General features: G+C 50.0%; 7 protein-coding genes across 7 annotated transcripts; 1 reads left to right on the forward strand and 6 right to left on the reverse strand.

Moving 5' to 3' along the window:
* Nucleotides 1–1,872: 1,872 nt before the first annotated feature.
* BC939DRAFT_467425 (dimethylribityllumazine synthase) lies at nucleotides 1,873–2,690 on the reverse strand. Its single transcript, XM_051557783.1, has one exon. The coding sequence runs from the start codon at nucleotides 2,614–2,616 to the stop codon at nucleotides 1,966–1,968; it is 651 nt and encodes a 216-aa protein (XP_051407005.1). The 5' UTR covers nucleotides 2,617–2,690; the 3' UTR covers nucleotides 1,873–1,965.
* Nucleotides 2,691–2,856: 166 nt separating this feature from the next.
* On the reverse strand, nucleotides 2,857–3,906 carry BC939DRAFT_507849 (uncharacterized protein; the record flags this gene model as incomplete). The annotated part of the gene is made up of 1 exon (XM_051560932.1): nucleotides 2,857–3,906. The coding sequence occupies one exon, from the start codon at nucleotides 3,904–3,906 to the stop codon at nucleotides 2,857–2,859; it is 1,050 nt and encodes a 349-aa protein (XP_051407006.1).
* A 383-nt stretch (nucleotides 3,907–4,289) lies between these two features.
* Nucleotides 4,290–5,607, reverse strand: BC939DRAFT_481605 (uncharacterized protein; the record flags this gene model as incomplete). Its single annotated transcript, XM_051559039.1, has 2 exons — nucleotides 4,290–5,365; nucleotides 5,457–5,607. The coding sequence occupies 2 exons, from the start codon at nucleotides 5,605–5,607 to the stop codon at nucleotides 4,290–4,292; spliced, it is 1,227 nt and encodes a 408-aa protein (XP_051407007.1).
* Nucleotides 5,608–6,010: 403 nt separating this feature from the next.
* On the reverse strand, nucleotides 6,011–7,256 carry BC939DRAFT_403257 (peptidase family C50-domain-containing protein; the record flags this gene model as incomplete). Its single annotated transcript, XM_051552723.1, has 4 exons — nucleotides 6,011–6,203; nucleotides 6,279–6,509; nucleotides 6,631–6,835; nucleotides 6,905–7,256. The coding sequence occupies 4 exons, from the start codon at nucleotides 7,254–7,256 to the stop codon at nucleotides 6,011–6,013; spliced, it is 981 nt and encodes a 326-aa protein (XP_051407008.1).
* Nucleotides 7,257–15,084: 7,828 nt separating this feature from the next.
* On the reverse strand, nucleotides 15,085–16,500 carry BC939DRAFT_467430 (cyclophilin B precursor). Its single transcript, XM_051557784.1, has 6 exons — nucleotides 16,322–16,500; nucleotides 16,155–16,219; nucleotides 15,978–16,070; nucleotides 15,852–15,869; nucleotides 15,558–15,698; nucleotides 15,085–15,447 (listed from the first exon to the last, which is right to left on the reverse strand). The coding sequence occupies exons 1-6, from the start codon at nucleotides 16,416–16,418 to the stop codon at nucleotides 15,247–15,249; spliced, it is 615 nt and encodes a 204-aa protein (XP_051407009.1). The 5' UTR covers nucleotides 16,419–16,500; the 3' UTR covers nucleotides 15,085–15,246.
* Nucleotides 16,501–17,194: 694 nt separating this feature from the next.
* Nucleotides 17,195–18,451, forward strand: BC939DRAFT_403259 (uncharacterized protein; the record flags this gene model as incomplete). Its single annotated transcript, XM_051552724.1, has 3 exons — nucleotides 17,195–17,348; nucleotides 17,446–18,197; nucleotides 18,296–18,451. The coding sequence occupies 3 exons, from the start codon at nucleotides 17,195–17,197 to the stop codon at nucleotides 18,449–18,451; spliced, it is 1,062 nt and encodes a 353-aa protein (XP_051407010.1).
* A 331-nt stretch (nucleotides 18,452–18,782) lies between these two features.
* Nucleotides 18,783–20,234, reverse strand: BC939DRAFT_507853 (ankyrin repeat-containing domain protein; the record flags this gene model as incomplete). The annotated part of the gene is made up of 2 exons (XM_051560933.1): nucleotides 18,783–19,017; nucleotides 19,108–20,234. The coding sequence occupies 2 exons, from the start codon at nucleotides 20,232–20,234 to the stop codon at nucleotides 18,783–18,785; spliced, it is 1,362 nt and encodes a 453-aa protein (XP_051407011.1).
* Between the last annotated feature and the right edge of the window lie 606 nt (nucleotides 20,235–20,840).

Here is a 20,840-nt window from a genome sequence, read left to right on the forward strand (position 1 = left end):
AAAGCGATGTAGTGCATAACATCCACTTTTTTGCTGGCCTCCCTCCTCTGCGAACTATCCAAAGAAAGCAACGTCAAACGGACCTATTAGATTGTCTTACAGCAGCAGCAGTAGCTTTTTGTCGCACTAGTCTAGTTGGTGTGTGTGTATTTAGAACCCGAGGAATTTGTGTTGAACACAGCGAGCCTCATAGCAAAGGGGTTGCGCGAAGTGCATGTAGCGCAAACATTTCCCTGGGTTTATGCGGCGGCCTCGTTGGTTGCTCGCTCCATCTTGCTAGACTCTAGTCCCGTCTCGCCGTTGTGTGGATAGGATTCATTGAACAAACTCTGTCAAGACGGTATGATGGGAAGTACGGTACTCATGTCATGCAAATACCTGTCTCTTGTTATACTTACATTCCCACCCCAGGATTCTCTGCAACTTTTACTCGGCATTCTCGGGGCGTAGAATCGGATCTTTGCGACGTAGTGATGCCCTGTAATCTGTAGCAAATTTCGTCGCGGTGCTTGGATCGCCTTTCAGTGGCGCTCCGGCAGGTTCCATCCCAAAACCCCATACTCCTTCCACCATATGGATGTGTGCGATGGAGGAGGCAACAGTGCTTAGGAGAGTTGAAGGGAAATAGAGATGAGAACAGGAGAACACATTTATTAGACGTCTTTCTGCTTGATTGCCCAGCTTTTCTAAGCTTGTTAAGGACTCAGGCGGGGTCACGGTCGAGTTCGCGCTTTCTACCAAGCAATGCCCCGATATGTCGCTTTGTATGTAAGGCAAGTACTACTCTTCCACGTTCTGTTCAAATCCTGGCCCTTTCCGCTTCAATCCTGCATATGAACAACTAATCAAAAGGCGATCAGGTTCGACCAGTTTTATCGAGCTACATATCTGTTTTATACGGCCATCAGCGCCCGTTGTTGACTGGAGGTAGTTAGTCCTGACAATTGAATTTCAAAGATTCAATTACAGTTCACCAAGTATGGTCCAACCTCCAAAATACTCACCAAACGTCTTCATTCCACTGTAGCAGTTTTGCTACCCAAACTCATGATTCAGTTCTCGAGAGAGGAAAAGTTCTCGGCAGAGGAAAGAACAGTGGATCCTCGCCATGCACGACTGTCGTATTGAACTGATGAGTTCCAGGCGAGGACTCGGTAGCGATAATGAGCGTTACTTAGTCCTTATAACATGCACGCCCATCCTGCCCCTTCCCTCTCCTCTTCTCTCGTCACAGTACATGGGGCTGACGACCTTTCCTGCCATCTCTGTCCTTTTTCCATTGGGTGGCTGTGCCTTCCTCCCCAGGCGCGCTGAGTTGAATATAGGAATTCCTAGAAACTTTACTAGTACTCGTTCAAGGGCCTATGCGAGCTAGGCGTACTTGACTATTCACATTTCTTTGTATCTTTTTCGCTATCCCCTCTATAACTTCTTTACCACCAGAAAAAAAAAAAAAAAAAAAAAAAAAAAAAAAAGCTGGCTGACTTATGCGAATGTCTACCGCCTCACTTTCTCTCAACTCTTCTGAGACATCCTTGCGAACAGAAAGGACGGAAGGCAGGACGAGGCAAGATCAGGGTGCGTTCACATTTTTTTCCGAGTGAAAAAGCGAGGACCAAGTAGGAGGTGGCGCATGCAGCCATTGGCCATTGGCACAGATCAATCGCGCGTGGCAGATGCGGGCTTTGACATGCTCCTTCAACTGCGCAGGATAGATAAAACGATACAGATCCGCTTCAACACAAATCCAGCAGCCGATTTCCTTTTGACCGTGCCCCATATTGTTTATTGATGATTGTATTTACAAGAAAACACTCCTGTCGATGTTAATGTCTATCGCGCAACCTCGCGTTTAAAGAAATGAGAGAAAGAAAAGAAAAGAAAAAAAAGAAAAAAAAAAAAGATGTCGTCGAGCTAAATAAATGGATCTGCAACGCGAAAAACTGTCCTGACCGAGCGTATCCTTTATAGCGTACGGTTCTTCAACAGTGCCATCTCCACTGCGCCAGAGCCCCAGTCCAATCCATGATTGTGTCCCTTGCCCTCCTTGTCCATGCCGGCACGGCTCAATGCCTGATCCTCGTTCAAGCAGGTCAAGACTCCAAAGATCACTGGCAGACCCGAGTCCAGGCCAACGCGCATGATTCCCTGCGTGACAGCCTCGCAGATGTACTCGAAATGCATGGTCGAGCCCTTGATCAACACTCCGATACAGATCACGGCATCGAATGCCTGCTTGCTTCCTGTAGCAGTAGCACTAGTGGTACTGGCACCGATGGAGGCGGGTCTGGCTGAGGTCGTGGGTGAGGAGAGGTTGAGGCCGTCCAGGAGGTTGACATTGCCCATCAGGTCATTGGCTCCTTCGGCGGCACGGATCTGTGAGACCTCGATGAGCTTCTTGGCCGCAAAGGGCAGCTCGTAGGCGCCGGGTACGGACTCGATAACGATGTTCTCGGGCTTGACTTTGTGCTGCTCAACCATCGCCTTCTTTGCACCCTCGACCAGTCCCTGGACGATGGCCGAGTTCCAGCGAGTGTGGACGATGAGGATGCGGAGGCTTGAGCCGTCCTGGGCAACAGCTGCGGGTTCGAGGCCCTTGTGGAAGTCGTCGAGCATGATGAATGAAGAAGAAGGAGAATGAGTGTGTATGTGTATGTGTGTGTGTGAGAGTGAGGATCGAGTGGAGTTCGTTCAGAAGGACAGGGGCCAGGGGTGGCTGACGCAAAATGACCTCACGCGCATGAAAAGCGCAGCGCGTTTTCGAGTCGGAGACAACCACCGCCACTGACCACAGCAAGTTACACTGATGGACTAAACAAAAAATATCTACAGGGTTTATTAACTGGTCTTTCGAATCTATCGCCGACTGTGGTTGCGGCTGCTCCGTCGAAGGTTATCGTTCACAGTGACGGCAGCCGGTCTGTCGAACCCACCATTCGAAGACATTGCCGCTCCAAAAATCGAGCTCAAATCAGGCACGATATTCGAACTTGGACCTGCGAGCGAGCTCTGGAACGCAAAGTTCCCAAACGAGGCTTCCTTCTGCCTCCTCTCCTCCTCCTTCTGATGCGCCTGCAAAAATTGTCCAAACTCAAACTGCTGTTGAGGCGTCAACACCAAATCCATCCCTCCCGGACTCGACGTGACCTTGCTCACCAGCTGATGGTCTCTTTGAAAGGCCAATGTGAACAAATCCGCCAGATCAAGCTCCTTCCGGTGCTGGGCCCGTTGCTGCTGTCGTCGTACCAGCCACTCCTGAAGCAACGTTTGCTGCCTCTCTTGCTGCTGCAACTTCTGCTGCATCTCTTGGAACTGCTGGAACTGTCGGAGGTCTTGCTCTGCCTTATTACGCTTCTCAAGCTCGATTTGGTACTGAACTAACTCTTCTTGCTTGCGCTGCTGGTCGCGCTGCTGTTGTGCCAATTGCTCCTGGAACCTCATGTACGATTGCAGCTGCAGAAACTCTTGTGGGTACTCGGTCGCAAACGTGTTCATATGCGCGAGAAAGCCATGCGGGTTCGTGACCTGGAGCTGGCGAAGGAATTGAAGGTACTGGACTCGAAGGTCCTCTTGTTCCTTCTGCAGTCGTGCAGCCTCGTGGAAGGTCCACGGTGCTGCACCCTGGGCAATAGCCTGTGCCGCAGCGGCGACCGGAGGCAGAGGACGGAAGAGCGAGGGGGGGTCGGAGAGGAGTGGGGACGAGTTCTCGAACGGATCTGGGGTATTGGGATCACATTGTAGCATATACTGGAGATCGACGTCCATGAACGACTGACGCGTGGTGCGGCGAAGCATCCTTGGGACAGCCGCGGGCTGGTTGGGGTTGGCGCCGGCACCATTGGCGTCGCCGTTAATGCCACGGTTGCGGCTCTTCAAGGGAGCCTTCTGCTTCATCTGGGGCTTCATGATAGTGAGCTTTGTTTTTGAAGGATAGGTTTGTGGGGGATGTGTTATAGGTCTCCAAGTAAGGAAGAGGTAGTCAGGATGAAGAAAAAAGAAAGGGAAGATGTTCTTTGGACCAAGGTTTATATATTTTCTGCACAAATGAGCAAATGAGCAAATGAGCACGACCTTTGCCACTATCTCCAAGGATGCCTTATAAGGGAATTCTTCTGTCTGATGTTGACATCGACGAGTCTAATCCAACGTCCCTCCCCTGTGTGCGGCCATGCCGAGAGCACCGCCCTTGGGTGGCCTGGACCTCCATGAGATCCATCCGCTCCATACCGTCTCTTTTTCTTGACGTCGAAGAGGTCGAAGAGTGTGAGCGACAACCAAGAGATCCGCTTTTATTTGATGCTCATATCCTTCTCGCTACTACTATAGCTGCATATACTCGACCGTCCTGACCCCACGACTCCCACGCCCATCATCTCCGGGATCGATGCCGCAACACTCCTAATACTGCTCGCACTACTGAGCAGTCCGCCACCCAGCCCCAAGCTGGCTGCAACCTCACGTTCCCACACCCCTCCACCACCACCACCACCACCACCACCAATACCACTACTAATGCTCATGCTCTCCACATCCCCATACCTCACATAGCTGCCACCCCCTCCAATGCTACCTCCCATGCTACCTCCCATGCCATGATATCCCTCCGCAAACCGACCGAGCCCCAGTCGTTGCCCACACCTGGTCCCACAGAACCAGATCCACAAACGTGCAAGCACAGTCCTGGGCCGCGGCTGGTTCCTCAAATCCCTGATCAACACCAGCAGCGACCATCCGTGCACCAACGCAATAATAATCTCCAGCGCCATAACTGTCATTCCACCGCTCAGCTTCTCCGCGTATCCGCCACCCGTCCCCGTATTCGGATTGTTATTACTGTTGCTGTTGCTGAAATCCAGATCTAGTGGCAGTGGGTGCTCCTTCCGGAAGTCGTGCCCGGCGAGCAGCATGAATAGTACAGAAGCAAGCGAGAGGACCCGGAACAAGAAACGAAGACACCAGATCGCGAGCGCAACCTGAGTTAGTCGTAAAGATCGACGGGTGGCGACCATGAGTCCGATGGCATTATCGATGATCGAGAGGGAGGCGATCACCAGAAGTGCGTACACCGCTGCGGCCTCCGTGTGTCCGTCCACATCCCGCTCGAAAGCTGACGACTCGACTAGGCGGAAGTGGTTGAAGAGAAATGGGGTGATTCGATAGCTGTCGAGAAACGTATCCCGTTCTGGCCGACGGCTGTTCTCCTTGGTGTGAGGTTTGTTATTGCCCTTGTAGTGCTTATCCCTGCTGCTGTTGCTGGTGTCGTCCTTGCCACCGGGGTTGAACGAGAGCTGCTTCTGAGGCGGCGAAAACAAAAGATGCTTTGTGTCTTGAAGTAGAGTAATCGGTGGTAAAATTGCATGTTGGTCTAGTCAAGAGTCAAGAGGCAAAGAAGCTTATATATATGTATATATAAATGCATCTATTAAGTAAGACCGGCCTCGTTGCTTGCAACTTACAGTCGGCAAAGCTGTCGAGTGCTTGGATGTGTTTGCTGGTCGACAGGATGATGGTGGTAGCGAAGTAGATCCCATAGAGCGACACCAGGGCAACAACCAAGCGGGGCCATTCCCGGAGGCGACTGCGGTACAGGGTAAATGTCGATGTCATATATAGATATTAGTACGGGATGGGGAGGGGTATATTGGCGCGAATAAGGTATGTGTATATGTGTAGTGAAGCAATTGAGGCTGTTGAAGCAAGTGGTTGTGTTGTGGAGAACGTCGGAGGAGTGGTGGTGGGGAGGATGAGGGTATATGAAGAACGCGGGAGGGGTAAGCAGGAGCAGGAGCAAGGAGAACAAACAACAGCCCACCCCCAAGGTATCAAGACATTACCCTCCCTCCCCCGCCCTCCCTTCCCCCCATATCTGAAGGCGAGCACAATTCATGCCAAGCATGTTTTTTTTTTTTTTACGTGTTCAAGCGTTTATACGTGTTTGTGTGCTTTTGTGTTTATTTCAGTAGAACCATCGTGTACGTTGCTGGCACAGAACACAGTAGTATAGCTCCATTCAGGTACTGCTTCTCTTCAGGAAGCAAGGTATACCATAGACCACCGATGCAGCCCCAACCAGATACTTCAGTCGACACTCCTCCCTCGCCTCCTTAACTGCCTCCACAAGCGACAATTGCGTCTTGTCTGACTCCTTCGCCTCTCCAGAGCCCTCGATTCCCTCCATCTCCTGCGTCTCGTCCTCTCGGAAACTCTTCGTTGTCTTCAGAGCCTGACTGCCCTCAGCACCACCTTGAAGATTCTCTTCTAATCCCCAGTATCTGAACGCCGCCATGCTGAATCGATCCAGGTCCTTGTCCGTCACATCCCACAAGTTGGCTACAACTGTAGGGCATCCAGCCAGCAGATAGTTCATCGCGTTACCCGTCGGGTCGAACTCTCCTCCGCCTCGCATCTGTCCTGAACTACAACCCAGTAGAAGGGAAACAGCGCAATGTCCGAGCTGTCGGATCTGGGTCGACTTTACGTATTGCTCGCCTCCAGAGTGACCAAAGTAGCTGAAACGATATAGCCCCACAAAAGGAAACAAAGAAACGGATCCATTAAGTACATGACATATCGGTGACTCTTATGATTCAAAAATCACTTCCCCCTAGGAAAGATAGATAGCCGACTTACATATAAAGGTCGTTCTTGGAGAGACCATCGATGCATTCCAGATCCAAAGGCGCCCTCCCAATGATTCCGTCCCAACCTTGTTGCTTCCCTACGTATTCCTTGAATTCGTCCTCCGTATTCTTCAGATCCCCTTCAGGGTTAAGCACGTAAAATGTCTTTTGAGGGTCCACCTCCAGGTCCCGCCACTCACTGCCCCACTGCTCTCCTGCCTCGTCCATAGAGTCCTCGCCTGGGATACTGAGGCTATTCCGCGGATTCCTAAAAGGGTCTTGACCCCGCTCTTCTTTGGATATCAGATATTTTTGTTGAAGGATACGATCTCTCAGGAAACACATCGAGGGCACTCTTGAAACTGCCTCAGAACGCAGCCCTGGGCAAGACTCCCATGGGAACGTCTGCAGATGCTTGTCTAGAATCAAGATCACATGCGCCCCATCATCAAATCCGCTGTTGTTGGCCTTTGTCTCCTCTAACCAATAACGATGCAGCGCTTCCTTGATCTGCAGCGCAATCCGGCCAAACTGGACCTCTGAATATTCTACAACAGTGGATGCGGCAGCCGGCGGTGGCGCATCTACTCCTGTTGCTGATGAAGACGAAGATGAAGATGAAGTCGAAGAGGTCATGTGCTGATATAGGTAGGCGTCCAAAAGAAAATAGATCAGATCCTTGAGCACTGCGAACGAGGGCTGGTCTCCAAGGTGCAGGATCACTCGGCAAAGTTCAATATTGACCTCCAGCTGGATCTGCGACCCTTTGCTCGAAGTTGCACTAACACGCCGGCCCACTGCACGACCTCCCAGAGCAGAAGAAGCCGAAGACATGGTGTTGACGGCCTGAGACATGATCCACTCCAGCGTTTTCTTAAACTCCATCAGGTTCTCAGCGTTCGCTGGTGTGTTGTGTGATTGAATCAAGCCCTTGAGTCCACAGAGCCAATGCTCCTCCATCATCGCTAAAAGAACAGCCAGTCGATTGTCCAGAATCAGCCGCTGATTCCACCAGTTGGCCTTGACATCCCTCGGCAAGTCAGCAGGATTAAGAGGGACTCCCGCCAATCCTGCACGCGTAGCATGGAGGTTAGAGGTCACAGCCAAGGTTTCATGACTTTCCTTCAAGATATCCTGCAGCTCCTCCACCGCATCCTTAAAAGACAGTGGCGGAATCGATTCAAGTGAATCCTCTTCGTTGTCAAATCCCAGGCCCAACCCGAGCTTAAGGCCCAAATCTTGATCGTCACTCTCTCTTAGTTGAGCTCGATTCAGCGGCAGCCTAACAACAAGAGGCATGGCATTCGCCCGCATTCGGTTGACATACAGAACCTCCTGCTCTACGTCCATCGATAGAGAGACCACCGTCCAATTGTCGGGCAAAATGTCGATAAAGTCTCGTTGAAACGTCTCCGGTTGGTCTTCCATGATCAGCGCATCGCGTTCGTAAACATTGCTCAGAATTTCCAAGAACGAGCGCTCGTTGCCATGTGCAGTAGAAGGACGTAGACGACTTTGGCGATCAAAATACTCTCGCTTTCCACGGCGGGTCTTGAGATCCATAGGGTTCATGCCAACCTCCTTTAGATCCATGTCCTCCTCTTCCTCCTCCTCGTCGTGAGAATCGATATTGAAGTGGCCTCCCAAGTCCCGATTATCATCGTCATCATCCGCAGCTAAGGACAGCTGCAGTCGCCGCGGCTTCTCCAATCCGACATAGTTGATTGTTTTGTTTCCTCGCCGCTGTGCGAAAGGTTTCTGCTTCTGTGGAAATAACTGCTGTGGCGGTTGTTGATTAAGCAGAGCATGGCTATCCTTGACTTGGATGTCCCTTGGCCACGCATGGTCGTCGTGCAAAGACTCTGGGTTCAGTTTTTGCTTGATCAATCCATGCATCTCTCTGTGCTGTGTAACCGCCTTTGCCATTTCTAGGTAGCAGGCTGCCCGATTAGCCATGGCCCATAAAATGGTATTTTGAGCGGCCCTGCCCGAGTTTTCGGAGACATCGTTGTATAAGGTCGACTCCAAAACCGATAGATAAACCTGTTTCGCGCAAATGTCCGAGACCACATGCGGAGAATCGATCTTAGCCGAAAGCCTATAAGCCTCTGAAAGATGTCCCTGGGCTTCCGTCAACAATTTGTGATAATTGTCGATCAGGCTCTCTCTCGATCCATGCTGTGTTCTCTTTGAGGGTACGGCTCCACGTCGAGTCCTCGATGGACTTCCCAAAGTTGGCTCATAGGCAAGTTGAGAGCGACGGCGACGCGTCATCCTTGTAACACGGACAGACGGTGATGACAAAAGTGATCCTGGAGACGTAAAAGGGGACAAAGACACGCTCGCTTGACTAAAGTGAGCAGGCGGCGCTGCCACTTGCTGAGTTCGAGTCTTCATAAATAATCCCACAGAAAGAGCCGAGTCCGGTATCATAGCATACAGTAGGTGTTTCGCCATCGCATCCTTGAGCTCCAATATCATTACCTTGGCCTTGGTAAAATGGTATTCCGCCAGCGTGAATAACATGGGATCTTCAGCCCTCGCCCTCTCTAGTAATCCATATGCCTGCGCCCGCTGACCTTCTTGACCAAAGATTAAACTAGTTCTGTACCCCAACGCAGCCTTGATCCCACCCAGGGTGACGCACTCGAACTGGGCTTGATCAGGCGTAGTTGGACCTTGAAATGCACCAAACTGCAAGTTTGCAGCATTCCGCCCACCAATCCCTTGACGGCGACCGACTGTAACCAGCTTGGCCTCACGGGGTGTCTGTGGTTCCCTAATCACAAGCTGCTCAAGCCCCAAAATAAACGACTTGTCCATTAAATGCGACAGCACATCGTCTGTACGGTAGTATGCCTTCAGTGATAGATCCCACTGCTCGATTGCAAAATAGAGATCGCCGTTCAGCAACTGGATCCTCGCATCCTGAACCTCCCAGGCCAGGGCACCGGCGTTCGATTCATCCTCCTGCATGGCCAGGTCCTGCAAGATCCGTTCGCTCTCTAGCCACTCGTGTTTCCGCAACCCCAGTTCTGCTTCTTCCAGAATGAAACGGTCCATAGATTTGCCAGCCTTGGATAGAAGTGCGATGCGTTTGCCCTCCTTGACGAAATACTGGGCTTCGCGAACGCTACCCTGGACCAAGTACAGCTTTCCCAATTGGTGGTAAGCCTCAATCAAAAGCCTGAAAATCGACCATTGATATCGCTGATTTGCCAGCATCTCGAGACCCTCGTGTAATTGTCTATTCTCCACGGATGGTCGGTCCTGCGTCGAGCTTTGCCGTGGATCAGTAGGTTGTTCCTGTACTAAAAACGGATTCTCCATCGGTTGCTGAGCGACGATATCGGGGTCCCTATTTGCTGCTTTGATTGCCGTCGAAAGGGAGGAGACAATGCGACTCAGTTGTCGGCCAGCTCGTTTCGAGTCCAAAATCGCCTCAGAGAGATCGCCCTCATAATAAAGCAACTGCGATCTAGCCAGCGACGCCTCCACCAAGATCAATGCTCTGTGAACCTTGGCTTCAACCTTTCGAGATAGCGATCCTTTTTTGATGACTGTGCTGGAAGTTCCTTCGCGACCGTGGATCAAGGGGCGACTAATATCAGAATAATGTCTTGCCTGGTTGTATGCTGTCACGCCCTGAAGTTTGTGTCCGACTGATGTGAGGTACAAGCTGTAGACGAGAAGCCATGTTGTGTATACTTCGCCTTGGTATATTGACTGTTTCGATGTCCTCGACATTTCCTCCAGAAGGAGCTTTCCATGGTTCAGGGCCATCTTAGCTTTTCCCGAGTATCCAAGCGCGAGATATGCCTGTCCCATTCGAGCATAGATTCGCACAGCGTCTAGTAGCCGATCAAAATCAGCAAGGTGATATAAGCATCGATTAATCAGTGTTCGACAGAGGTGAAACAGTTCAAATAGTCATAAAACACCTACTCAGAAGCGATCAATCTTACCTGCGCAGGTATCTTCCGTCACGGTCATGACGCCGTTGCAAAGTTTTAGCATAAGGAGACAGATTTGTACTTGCAAGACAAGGTAGTCATTCATGCCCAAACAATCCGACAGCATTTGCAGGTGATCAAACAGCAGCTCAGGCTCTGGTAGTTGCTTCAAGGCCTGCTCAACTTTGGATCGATGGTTCACTAGCTCCAGATCTTCGCAAGATATGAAGCACTCAATATCGGAAAGAGCGATCTCCCAGAGCTGCAGCGCAATTTGGAACGGCTTTGATTTTCGAGAAAGTCCATTGGTCCTACAGCGATCGAGAACTCCATACCACGAGTACGCTATCGCCAGATGATGGTTCCTGACGGGTTCCAGTTCTCGATCAGCCTTCAGGTCTCTCTCCTTCAGGATCTCTATCGCCTCTTCCACAAGATGAAGGGCCTCCTGCTGCATATCCTTCTCTGAATTGTCCTGGTGCAATACTGCGAGTTTGACTAGGACACGCGCTCGCCGAATCGGATTCGTAAGCGCCCTGCCACCTTTGTAGATCTTTGACATTAGGTGCTTCAAGATATCGGATTGCTCCCGTAAACGCTGTTTGACTTGGTTTGTTCTCACGCTCAGCACCGACAAGAGGTTGCATTCGAATTCCTGCACGATGCCGCACAGAAAAAGAGGTATTCCAGGTTGAGTCATCTTTGACTTGAACTCCGGCACCGAGATGAGCACAGATTCGAAGCTAGATCCCTGCATCGTAAGCAGTGCTCGCGCACGCCTATTCAACAACTTTGCGGCGGGAAGCTGGGATGTTTTTATATCAGTCAACGCAGGCATGTCGATGGCGTGAAACGCACTGAGAGGCAGGATACAGAGTCCAGAGTTGAAGCACTCTAGTGCCAGCTTGAGGTTATTGACAGCTTGGAGGCACACCCCTAGGACCTCGTAGCGATTCGCCAGGACCAGTCTTGCCTCAACTTTGGACCCATCGCTGTTGTCGCCCGAATCTTCCAGGCTGGCGTCGGCCAAAAGATCCTCACCAAGCCAGGCTTGATAGCATTCAATCGCAACCCTGAGAGGACGGATGGCCTCCTCTCGCTTGCCTGCCTTGAATAGGGCTCCACCATGGTTGTAAAGGGCATTTGAAATCCATGGAAGTGATTCACTGTCCTGCATCTCCTTAGCCATGGTAAAGGCAGATTCAAGATAGTCCTCAATTGCTCTCACCTCGATTGACGCCATTGTGCTGAGATTAGACTGGTGCAGTCGGAAGAGAAAGAGGATGGCGTCGACTCTTGCACAGGACAGTTTTGCTGGATTTGGAACGGCTTTGCTGTCGGATTTGTACACGGCCTAATAATAATAAGAGATATAGGAGTTGGTCACACTTCGAAAGCGTGGGAGTGCTTATATCCTGATATAAAACAGACTTTCGTACTTACCACATAATCGATCTGGACACGACTCCACAACCCAGCTGAAACAGTTGACAGTGATTGAATAATGACTAAAGTTGATCTGAGGCATAGCAAGGACATCTGCCTTGAACTTGACATCGCGACTATGTCAGCACCACCCACGCTGGGCCCCTTTTCGAGCTTATCCATAATTTTCGATCCGATGCTCCGTATATTGTCCATGGACCGAAAGATCCGAGCAATATTCTGCAGAGTAGCTGAGGCCAAACTCTCGCTCGGAATTGACGGTAGTACATGTTCCAGAGACGACAATGCCCCTTTCGCGTTTTCCATACTGTCCTTTACATCCTGTTCTATAACATCATTCAAATAAAGAAAAGATTGGTATGATAAGCGATCGGTTCTTACACTTCGGTTATGGATATGACATCGTTTTGGACAAGCATAGATACCTTTTGATGGCGCTGAAAGCCAATTCTGTAAGGCATCCTCAAACGACCTTAGCGCCACAACTACTTCTTTGAGACAGCCAATTGCCAGATGTGCGGAAGCAGCGTCTGAACCTGAAGATACAGCGGCAGTCGGTAATACAGTTGACGCCGTTGCTGATCGAGCGACTGGGGTAGGCTTCTGCTTCGTTTCGGTAGCTATGGTAGGCGATATGAGGTGCCGAGTGGGGGATACCAATTGTTGCGTTGAACACGCTGTTGTTGCCTCTGTCATGTCCTGATCCTGATCCTGATCCTGATCCTGGCCGCTGTCCAGGATCTTCTGCACAAATGCTTGGATTGCTTCATCGTTAACCTATTTGAAGTTATATAGCAAACGTCTAGTAAATGGCTTGTCCAGGTCTGGGCTTCTTGTTTTGAAATGAAAAAGATGGAAGCCTACCTTGTGTGCGAAATGGTGAAGATGCTTATACCACTCCTGGAACCGAGGATTAGAGATATCGATCGTCTCAAGGTCGACGAGGAATTGGAAAAACACCCTATACAAATTCACAAGATGCGGTATGTCTTCTTGACTCCTCCCATCCCTTGTCGCCTTCTCGTATTCAACGCCGCATCTCAGAATCTTATCCCAGATCATGCCGTCCTTGATCTCGGAAAGGTGTTTGTGCGCTGCATAATAACGCATTCCATGCATTCTCAGCATAAACGCATGATAATGACCCTCTATAATGAAGCCATGGACACTGGTATTAATTACCAACATAAGAAAACCTTATGAACTGTCAACGTTCATGGCGGTCAGTCCTTACCTCGAGTAGGATTATTTTCGACAGCATTTCCTGCACCAATGAACAGCAGTCGAAAGAGGGCGTCTAGAGACTGCAAACCAGCTTGTCTCTGCACCTTGGCCAAGAACATGCACCAATCGTAGGGAGACTCAGGTTGAGACATCATCTCTGGTAGTAGCTATTAGCGGAAGAAAAGCAAGCGTCAGCCCTGTGAAAATAATCAAGATGTCTATAGAGTCATCGTCGTTGAATTCATCCGGTGGACGTACATATGCCAAAGATCCGTTCCTGACGTCCATCCAACAACGCAGAGTATTATTGTGCAGCGCTTGAACCAGCCTGATAAAGGTCAATGCCTGATCGAGTCCACTACCGGCTGAAGGCGGCGCGTCCTGTGTTGAACTGGCAACTAGCGTCTGAAGGGCTCTTGGGAATGGAAATGTGAAAAGATGCTGATATGTTGTTTTGATCGAGTCGACAGACGAAGATGGCGCAGCGCTGAAGCCACTCCGAGACCTTGGACGTTGCTGCTCCTGTTTATTTTTGGTACCCAATTCCTTCTCGCCCCATATTGATACGGCACATTGGATCAGCTGCTCGCGTAAGAACCCAAGCTCCTGCAGTGCTCGCTTTTTCTACAAAGAGTAGAGTTCAGACAAGAGTGTCCTTAATCAGTTTCATATCCAATGCTCAGAACTGCAATGATCCGTGGCAATGTGATGGCAACGTAGTCCTTACCATTCCAAGCTGAATAACTTTAGAAATCAGGTTCGAGCGCGCCTTTTCGATTTCAAACACACTGGTCGATATGTCGTTGCCCATTAGCTCCAGAATCCGTACTCCCAGAAAACCAACATCGATCAAAACAGTGATATGGACAAATGTTGGCTGATCCGTATCGTAGATCGGAACTTGCTTGCCGACTTTTTTATTTCCAAGACTGAGCGACGATGGTCCTGTCATGAATGCCGATGACTCCGTCATTACCGTTACTTGCTGTGCCCCTGCTGCAACTGCCCTTGATGTTCCCGGTATAGTCGGTTTGTTGGTCCGTGCCTTCATATCCACTTTTGTGATCCCAGGGATCGGATCGACGTCCTTCCTTGCACCACGCATAAGCCCGACACGCCTCTGACTGGAGTTATCGTCGACATGATGTGATGGATCCTTGGCTGCATAAAGTGGTCGCATCGATTTGACCACGGATCCGGAGCGCGATCTGTTCACTGCTGTCGAGGCGATAGCGGTAGCATGCTTTGTCGTGACGACGGTTTTATTAGATATTGTCGTTGTTGTAGTTGAAGACACGACTGTTGTGGTGGCGGAGCTGATGCCAGCGTTGCTCGTAGTAGCTACTGTAGAAGCTGTTTCTCGTGCTACAATGTCAGACGAGTCGGGCTTGACGACCTCGGACCATTTGGTCAATGTCGCAAGGCTCTGGTTGAACAGTCGCTTGACCTGCTTTCCCAGAAACGCCGCGTTGTCGTCAGGCGCATTGCCTTTGAGCGAGGAGGTAGCAACATTTCGGCTGTTTGACTGTTTCTTCTTCGATATAGAGGCCTGTAGCGAGGATAGCAGATCGGTCAGCTCAGGAACGAGCTGCGCGTTGTATCGTCGATGGTCAGCCAAAGAGTCGATAAGTGTATCAAGTGCAGCGTGTTTTTGCGCTGCATGAGGGTTCATTTCCCTCGCTGACATATCTGTGTTACTTTTAATGTGGAGCGGAACAAAAGAAAAAGAAAAAAAAAGAACAACAGGGTCACGAGGAATGTGATGATGAGTGAGAGGAAAGGAATAGGAGGATGTTAATGGGGACGATGGGAAGGAGTGCAGGGGAGAAAGAGCGATTCGACCCAAGAAAGTGGACGCGCCGGTAGAAAGACGACAACACAAAGCCACTTTCAGGTACGCAGAACGCGGTTTAATTTGCTTGTTTTGTAGTTCTACGCGCCAAACCTCGGGAATTTTTATTGTATCAGGGTCGTAATAAATAGCAAGATCGCTGTTCCTATCTTTACAATTCTGCGTGGACAACCTTGTCGGCATCCATCTCGATTTCTCCCGACGCGGCGATCTTGACATCCTCCTTGGGGCGGTCGCCATGGAGCGTGGGCGCGTTCTCGATCGCAGTAACAATATCCATACCCTCCATCACCGTGCCGAATACAACATGGCGTCCATCCAACCACGAGGTCTTGACGGTGGTGATGAAGAACTAGTATTGTTTGCCGCGTCATATTCACAGTCCAATTGAATACATGTCAGTTCACATACCTCAATAAAAAGCCAAAAGAGAAACGAATGAAGAAAAAAGAGAATGCCTACCTGAGATCCGTTGGTGTCCTTGCCGGCGTTAGCCATGCTCAAGATTCCGGGACCGGTATGACGAAGCTTGAAATTCTCGTCAGCAAACTTGGCGCCGTAGATCGACTTTCCTCCAGTGCCATCGCCATTGGTAAAGTCGCCCTATACGAATACGAGGAGATACATTCGACGTTTGCATCAGACTCATTGCCGTCTCTTATAAAGTAAACACAATTGAACCAAGAGTGCAGGTCCCTTCGTGCTAATCGACCTTTACGATCAAACAGATTTCCATGTGCAGTATGGGTGACTTACTCCTTGAATCATGAATTGCTATATAGTGGCAATGTCGAGTGGAAAGATAATTAATCGTAAGATTCTAGGGCTCAAAATCCAGTAACATTCAATTGTAGTTGCACCTGATCGTCAGAAGATTCGTACCTTGATAACACGGTGGAAGGAGGAACCAGCGTAACCGAATCCCTTGGTGCCCTTGGCGAGCTCGAGGAAGTTCTCGCTGGTCTTAGGGACAGTCTGTGCAAACGAAATCGTGGTCAGCAATCTTTTGAGTCGATACAATAGCGCGCTTCAACAAGTAATACGAAAGAAATGCTGTACCTTTCCGAAGAGGCCAATGACAATGCGGCCAAGTGGTTTGCCACCCTGCTCGATATCGAAGTAGACTATGGGGATCAAAGTGCAACATGCAACCGATAAGTATAAGTATCCTGTTTGTTCGAGTTACTGAGTGTAGCCTGGGCTTGTGAAGAAGTTTGGTCGCGTACCCTTGTTGGTGATAACGGGTCCCTTGCCAGCCTGGGCCGTGATGGCAAGGACCATGATGGCCATAAAGCAGATGAGAGTGCGCTTGAATGAAATCATGGCGGAGAGGGGTAGTGATGAAGAGGAGAGGATGATGAGGCCGCGGTTTTATAGCCCTGATGATGTCACCGAAAGTAATAACGTTTGAGCAACCGAATAGTCCTTCCCTCTCTGATGTGAACTGATATCCCAAGATTTATGGTTCGAATTTAGTGCAATTCAATTCTATTATTACCCAAGGAGGAGGGGGAGCGAGGGCCCTCTCATCCTTTCTTTTCGTTCATCATTCATCACCTCATCGTCGTCGTCGTCGTCGTCGTCGCCATTCATCCTTCCCCTCCTTTTAAATCCTGATTGGCTTTTATCCCTATTTCGACACACCCTCCCTTTTCTCCACTCCCACAAGTCATGTATAAGTCGCCCAGCAGTGCCCCGTCGCTCTTGCCGACCTCGGGCGCCTCATCGCCCACATTCCGGGCTGCCCACCCACTGGCCCGTGTGCTCAAGTCGAGGGTTGCAAGGACAGTGGCCCTTGCCTACATCGGCTTCTGTGCCCTCTTCACCTTGAAGCATCTTTTCTCTTACCACTCCAAACCAGCCCCCGTTATCTATAAGCATTTCGATCTTGAGAGGACATACGATCCAGGTACGGATGGATGGCCTGCCAGCTCGGTTGGTTCTCCAAGACCTTTTCTCCCTCTTGTGCCCTGAGAGTACAAAAGACAAAGACACACTTTGCTGCATTTAGCCTTTGCTGACTCGCCACTCGATCAACCTGAATAGATGAACCCTACTCGGTGGTCTCAAACCTCTCTTCGAATGCGATCCTCTCCAAGATGTTCACCTACAGCACACCTGACATCACCGACAATATCCAGCCGTTCTTCGTCCGCTCTAGCTCGACTCCTCGACCAGACGAGATTACCCTTGCTACTTTCATCCCTCAGAACGAATTCTCGGAATTGGTTGCCCTCGTAGAGCGCTTCCCTGGTAAGCTGACATTCATTGTCCATCGACAGTATGGTGGGAGAAACATATTGGTTGATGTCTAATTGTCTGATTGTGCTGTAATTTATGACCCCGATAGGTCCTATCTCTGCGGTGCTGCATATCGACAGTCCATCGGACTTGCCTGGTGCACCCAACCCGATCAAGAGACTTCAAGCTCTGCGTGCTAGTAACCCAAAGGTGCGCCAGCAGGTCGACATCCATCTTATCACCACGCCCCCAACCCATCGCCAGAGCGTTTTTCTGCAACAAACCAACCTCCACCGCAACATCGCCCGCTTCTTTGCTCGATCTGACTATGTACTCTTGCTGGATTCGGATGGTTCTCTGCCTATGACCGATGTGGCCAAGAGTTTTGCAAACTACCCTCAGTGGATGGACAAGCTCCGTGCAGGCAACGTCTTTGTCCTACCAGGATTCAATGTCTCGATGACAAGCCCAGTTGATGAAGAGCAAAATACCAATGCTGGGCTGGTCCCAGCGCTGGCTCAGGCATCCTTGCCCACCGACAAGGAGTCGCTGCTCGATTTTGTTCGTACGGGTCAGGTTGTGCTATCTGAGAAGACCTGGAAGCGAACCATCCGCAACGTCGATTTCAATACCTGGGCGACCCAAACTCGTCTGAGCGCTATTCAGAACTATGACCCCTATTTCAGCCCATCTGTCGTCATTCGAAGGGATAAGATGTTATGGTGCCCAGAGAGATTCGGCAACAACCATGCTGCCTGCATGTTTGAGCTCTACTTGAGCGGTGCTGACTTTTGGGTTCTGCCCAACGATTTCACCGTCAATGGCGGTACTCGAACAGAGCTACAGACCACAGAACGTGAGGTGTGTATTTTTTTTTTTTTTTTTTCGTGCGGTTTCGAGTGTCCCAAAAGAACAGGATGCATATGCTAACATGTGGTCGATGTTATACTTCGCATTAGAAAACCATCAACACCCGTCTCTACCAAAAGTTCCATGAAGAATCCTGCTTGAAGCATGCGCGCGCCTTTTATGCGGCAGGTGAATGGGACTCTGATCGTGCCCGCCACTGCCGAATCAGCTGTCAAAAAGGTAATGATATACTATTTAACGCCTGATCATACCGCACAGAGGAAAGACATGGATCTAAAGGCTAACCTTTTGCGCCACTTCATTTCACTTCATAATAGTGCTGGCTGTTTGGGGTCTTGTTATTCGACAGGCGTAAGGACCAGGACTTTGAATATACACATACACATCAGTCATTTTTAATAAACGAGCATTACTTGGTCAAACGGTTTACAGATGCGTGTATGAAGACCAGGGCAATGACTACATCATCATCATATTAGCCGCGTTTCAACCAAAGTAAAGCAGTACCTTTTTTTTGCCGAGGAAAGGGAGGGGTTTATTGCTTGAGGGTGGTATACAGCAGACTATTGGCATAAATTATTGATGGTTTGCGAATGCAAGCACTTGTCTGGCGATCCTTTGTTGGTCAATGCGCTTCTCCCCGAACGGGAGTGTCCCTTTCAGGATCATCCTGGCCAGGGTCTGTCGCTTCTGCATGCCCTCAGAGTTCTTCCATCTAACAAGCAAACTCAACACCTGGTTCCTGTTCACGCTCTCTGTCACACGGTAACATACGTCCATCGCATGTTCGAGGGACGATTGCTCTGACATGCTATTTCAAGTATAGAGGACAAAAAAAGTTTTGAGTACTCGTTATAAACACGAATATAAATCTTTTTCTCGAACTTGAGATCCTCTTTACCTCAAGTCCGTTTCCAGTAAGACCTTTACACACTGGAATCTGAGTCGGATAGCTGCTTCTGCCAAAGCGTTGTTCTCCTGACATCGGATGTTGGGGTCAGCTCCGTAGTCCAAAAGGGTCTCAACAACAAGGGCATTATCGTTAAGAATGAACGATGTCATCAGAGGCGTACGGCGTTCGCTATCCTGAGCGTTGGGGTTGGCACCCTTCTTCAGCATGTACACTAAGGACTCGTGCGAGTTCCGGCCGAAGAGTGTCAGCAGATGAAGAGGGGTTTGGGAGCTGTCATCCAGCTCGTTCAAGTTCAGCCTTGGACCAGCAGCTTCGCACAGCAATCTCATGACCTCGTAGCTATCGCTCATTGCCGCCGCGTGCAAGGGTGTTCTGCCTGACATGTTATCGTACGGCTCCATGACGTTAGCTCCATGGTTAAGATGCCATTTGACAGCCTCGATACTGCCGTTTCGACATGCCATAAAGAAATCCTTGATTTTGGTTTTGCCGTCCCGTGGAATCCAGTTGTTACTGTTACCGTTGCTATTACTGTTGCTATTCTTGGGAGTATCATACACGTTATTGCAACCTTTTGGTTGGACCGCCGGAATAACAGGCAAGTATTCGCGCGGTGGGTGGATTAGTGTGCCGTAGGGCATCCCTGGCACTGCTGATTCCAGTTGAACCTGGCGAACAATAACGTTGTTGTCCATGTTGTGTGGCTGGTATATCTTGTAGGGCGCTGGTCCGGGATTTAAATACGAATGTGGAGGCGGAAAGCCGATGTGATGCTGCTGTAGGGGCGGATAAAGAGGAGAGTTCATGGATGGCATAGGCATCTTTGTTGGTAGTATAGGCGAATCTGGCGCCCCCTTCTCCGGGATACTGTCTTCGAAAGCGGTCATCTCGGGCAGTGCTGCTGAAACATTGACGGGCTTTGGGCTATGCCGCAACGCGTCCTGGTTTGTATATGGAGGACGTTGGAAAGGCTTGACAGAGTTGATTTGCAGTGGTGAAACTGGCTGTTTTGGCGAAACGGGGTGTGCGTGACCCCCAGCTGAGGCTGGTCCTGCACCAGCGCCTACAGCGCCATGTGTCCGCAGAGAGCGGACCGAGGCAATTGGTGAGGTCATTGTTTGACCAGACCATCTATCCGTCGGTGCCGGTTCTTTTTTTTTTTTTTTTTATCAATTCACAGGGACATGGTCAGCAACCTAGCAATGTAAAGTCTTTCAAGATCGAGAAAAAAAAGCTTTCAGTGCCTACCCTCAGAAAGCTTGACGTTAGATAGACGGCCCGGTAAGACAGCGTCTAGACCATTATCTACATCCACATTGACAATGACAGGTGAATGGCTCCTGGAGTGGTGATTCCTCAGATTCAAAGGTGCCACGCTAGTGATTCCAAGCGTCGTGCTGTATCCATTTGAATGGCCCTTGTTAAAGGGAACTACTGGTGCGGCAATAGGGGCCGAATTCGGTTGTGGCTCCATCGGTATCGGCACAGTATGTGGCACTGTAGGTAATGAGCACGACCCAGGAAGGTGCTTGGGATGAATAACATGGATTTCGCCGCTCTCTTCCGACAGCATTGAATTTAACTTCTGCAAGATCAAAGGTAATGCTGGTCTGCTCAATGGTTCGCCATCCCAACATTGCTGATAGAGTCTCGAGTATTCCACCGGCGTTCCAGGGATAATCTCCTCACGTTTCCCTCTCATGATCTGAAAAGGAAGCAAA

The sequence above is a fragment of the Gamsiella multidivaricata genome (assembly GCF_025024155.1).
Source record: "Gamsiella multidivaricata strain RSA 2152 chromosome Unknown BC939scaffold_108, whole genome shotgun sequence".
Lineage (NCBI taxonomy): Eukaryota > Fungi > Mortierellomycota > Mortierellomycetes > Mortierellales > Mortierellaceae > Gamsiella > Gamsiella multidivaricata.

Excerpts from the sequence above, each read along its gene's own strand:
- BC939DRAFT_467430 (XM_051557784.1), bottom strand. The coding sequence starts at position 16,418 with ATGATTTCATTCAAGCGCACTCTCATCTGCTTTATGGCCATCATGGTC. Across the intron at positions 16,220-16,321 it reads ACCCGTTATCACCAACAAGG|TCTACTTCGATATCGAGCAG; the intron begins GTACGCGACCAA and ends TGATCCCCATAG. Across the intron at positions 16,071-16,154 it reads TCATTGGCCTCTTCGGAAAG|ACTGTCCCTAAGACCAGCGA; the intron begins GTACAGCATTTC and ends TCGTTTGCACAG.
- BC939DRAFT_467425 (XM_051557783.1), bottom strand. The coding sequence starts at position 2,616 with ATGCTCGACGACTTCCACAAGGGCCTCGAACCCGCAGCTGTTGCCCAG.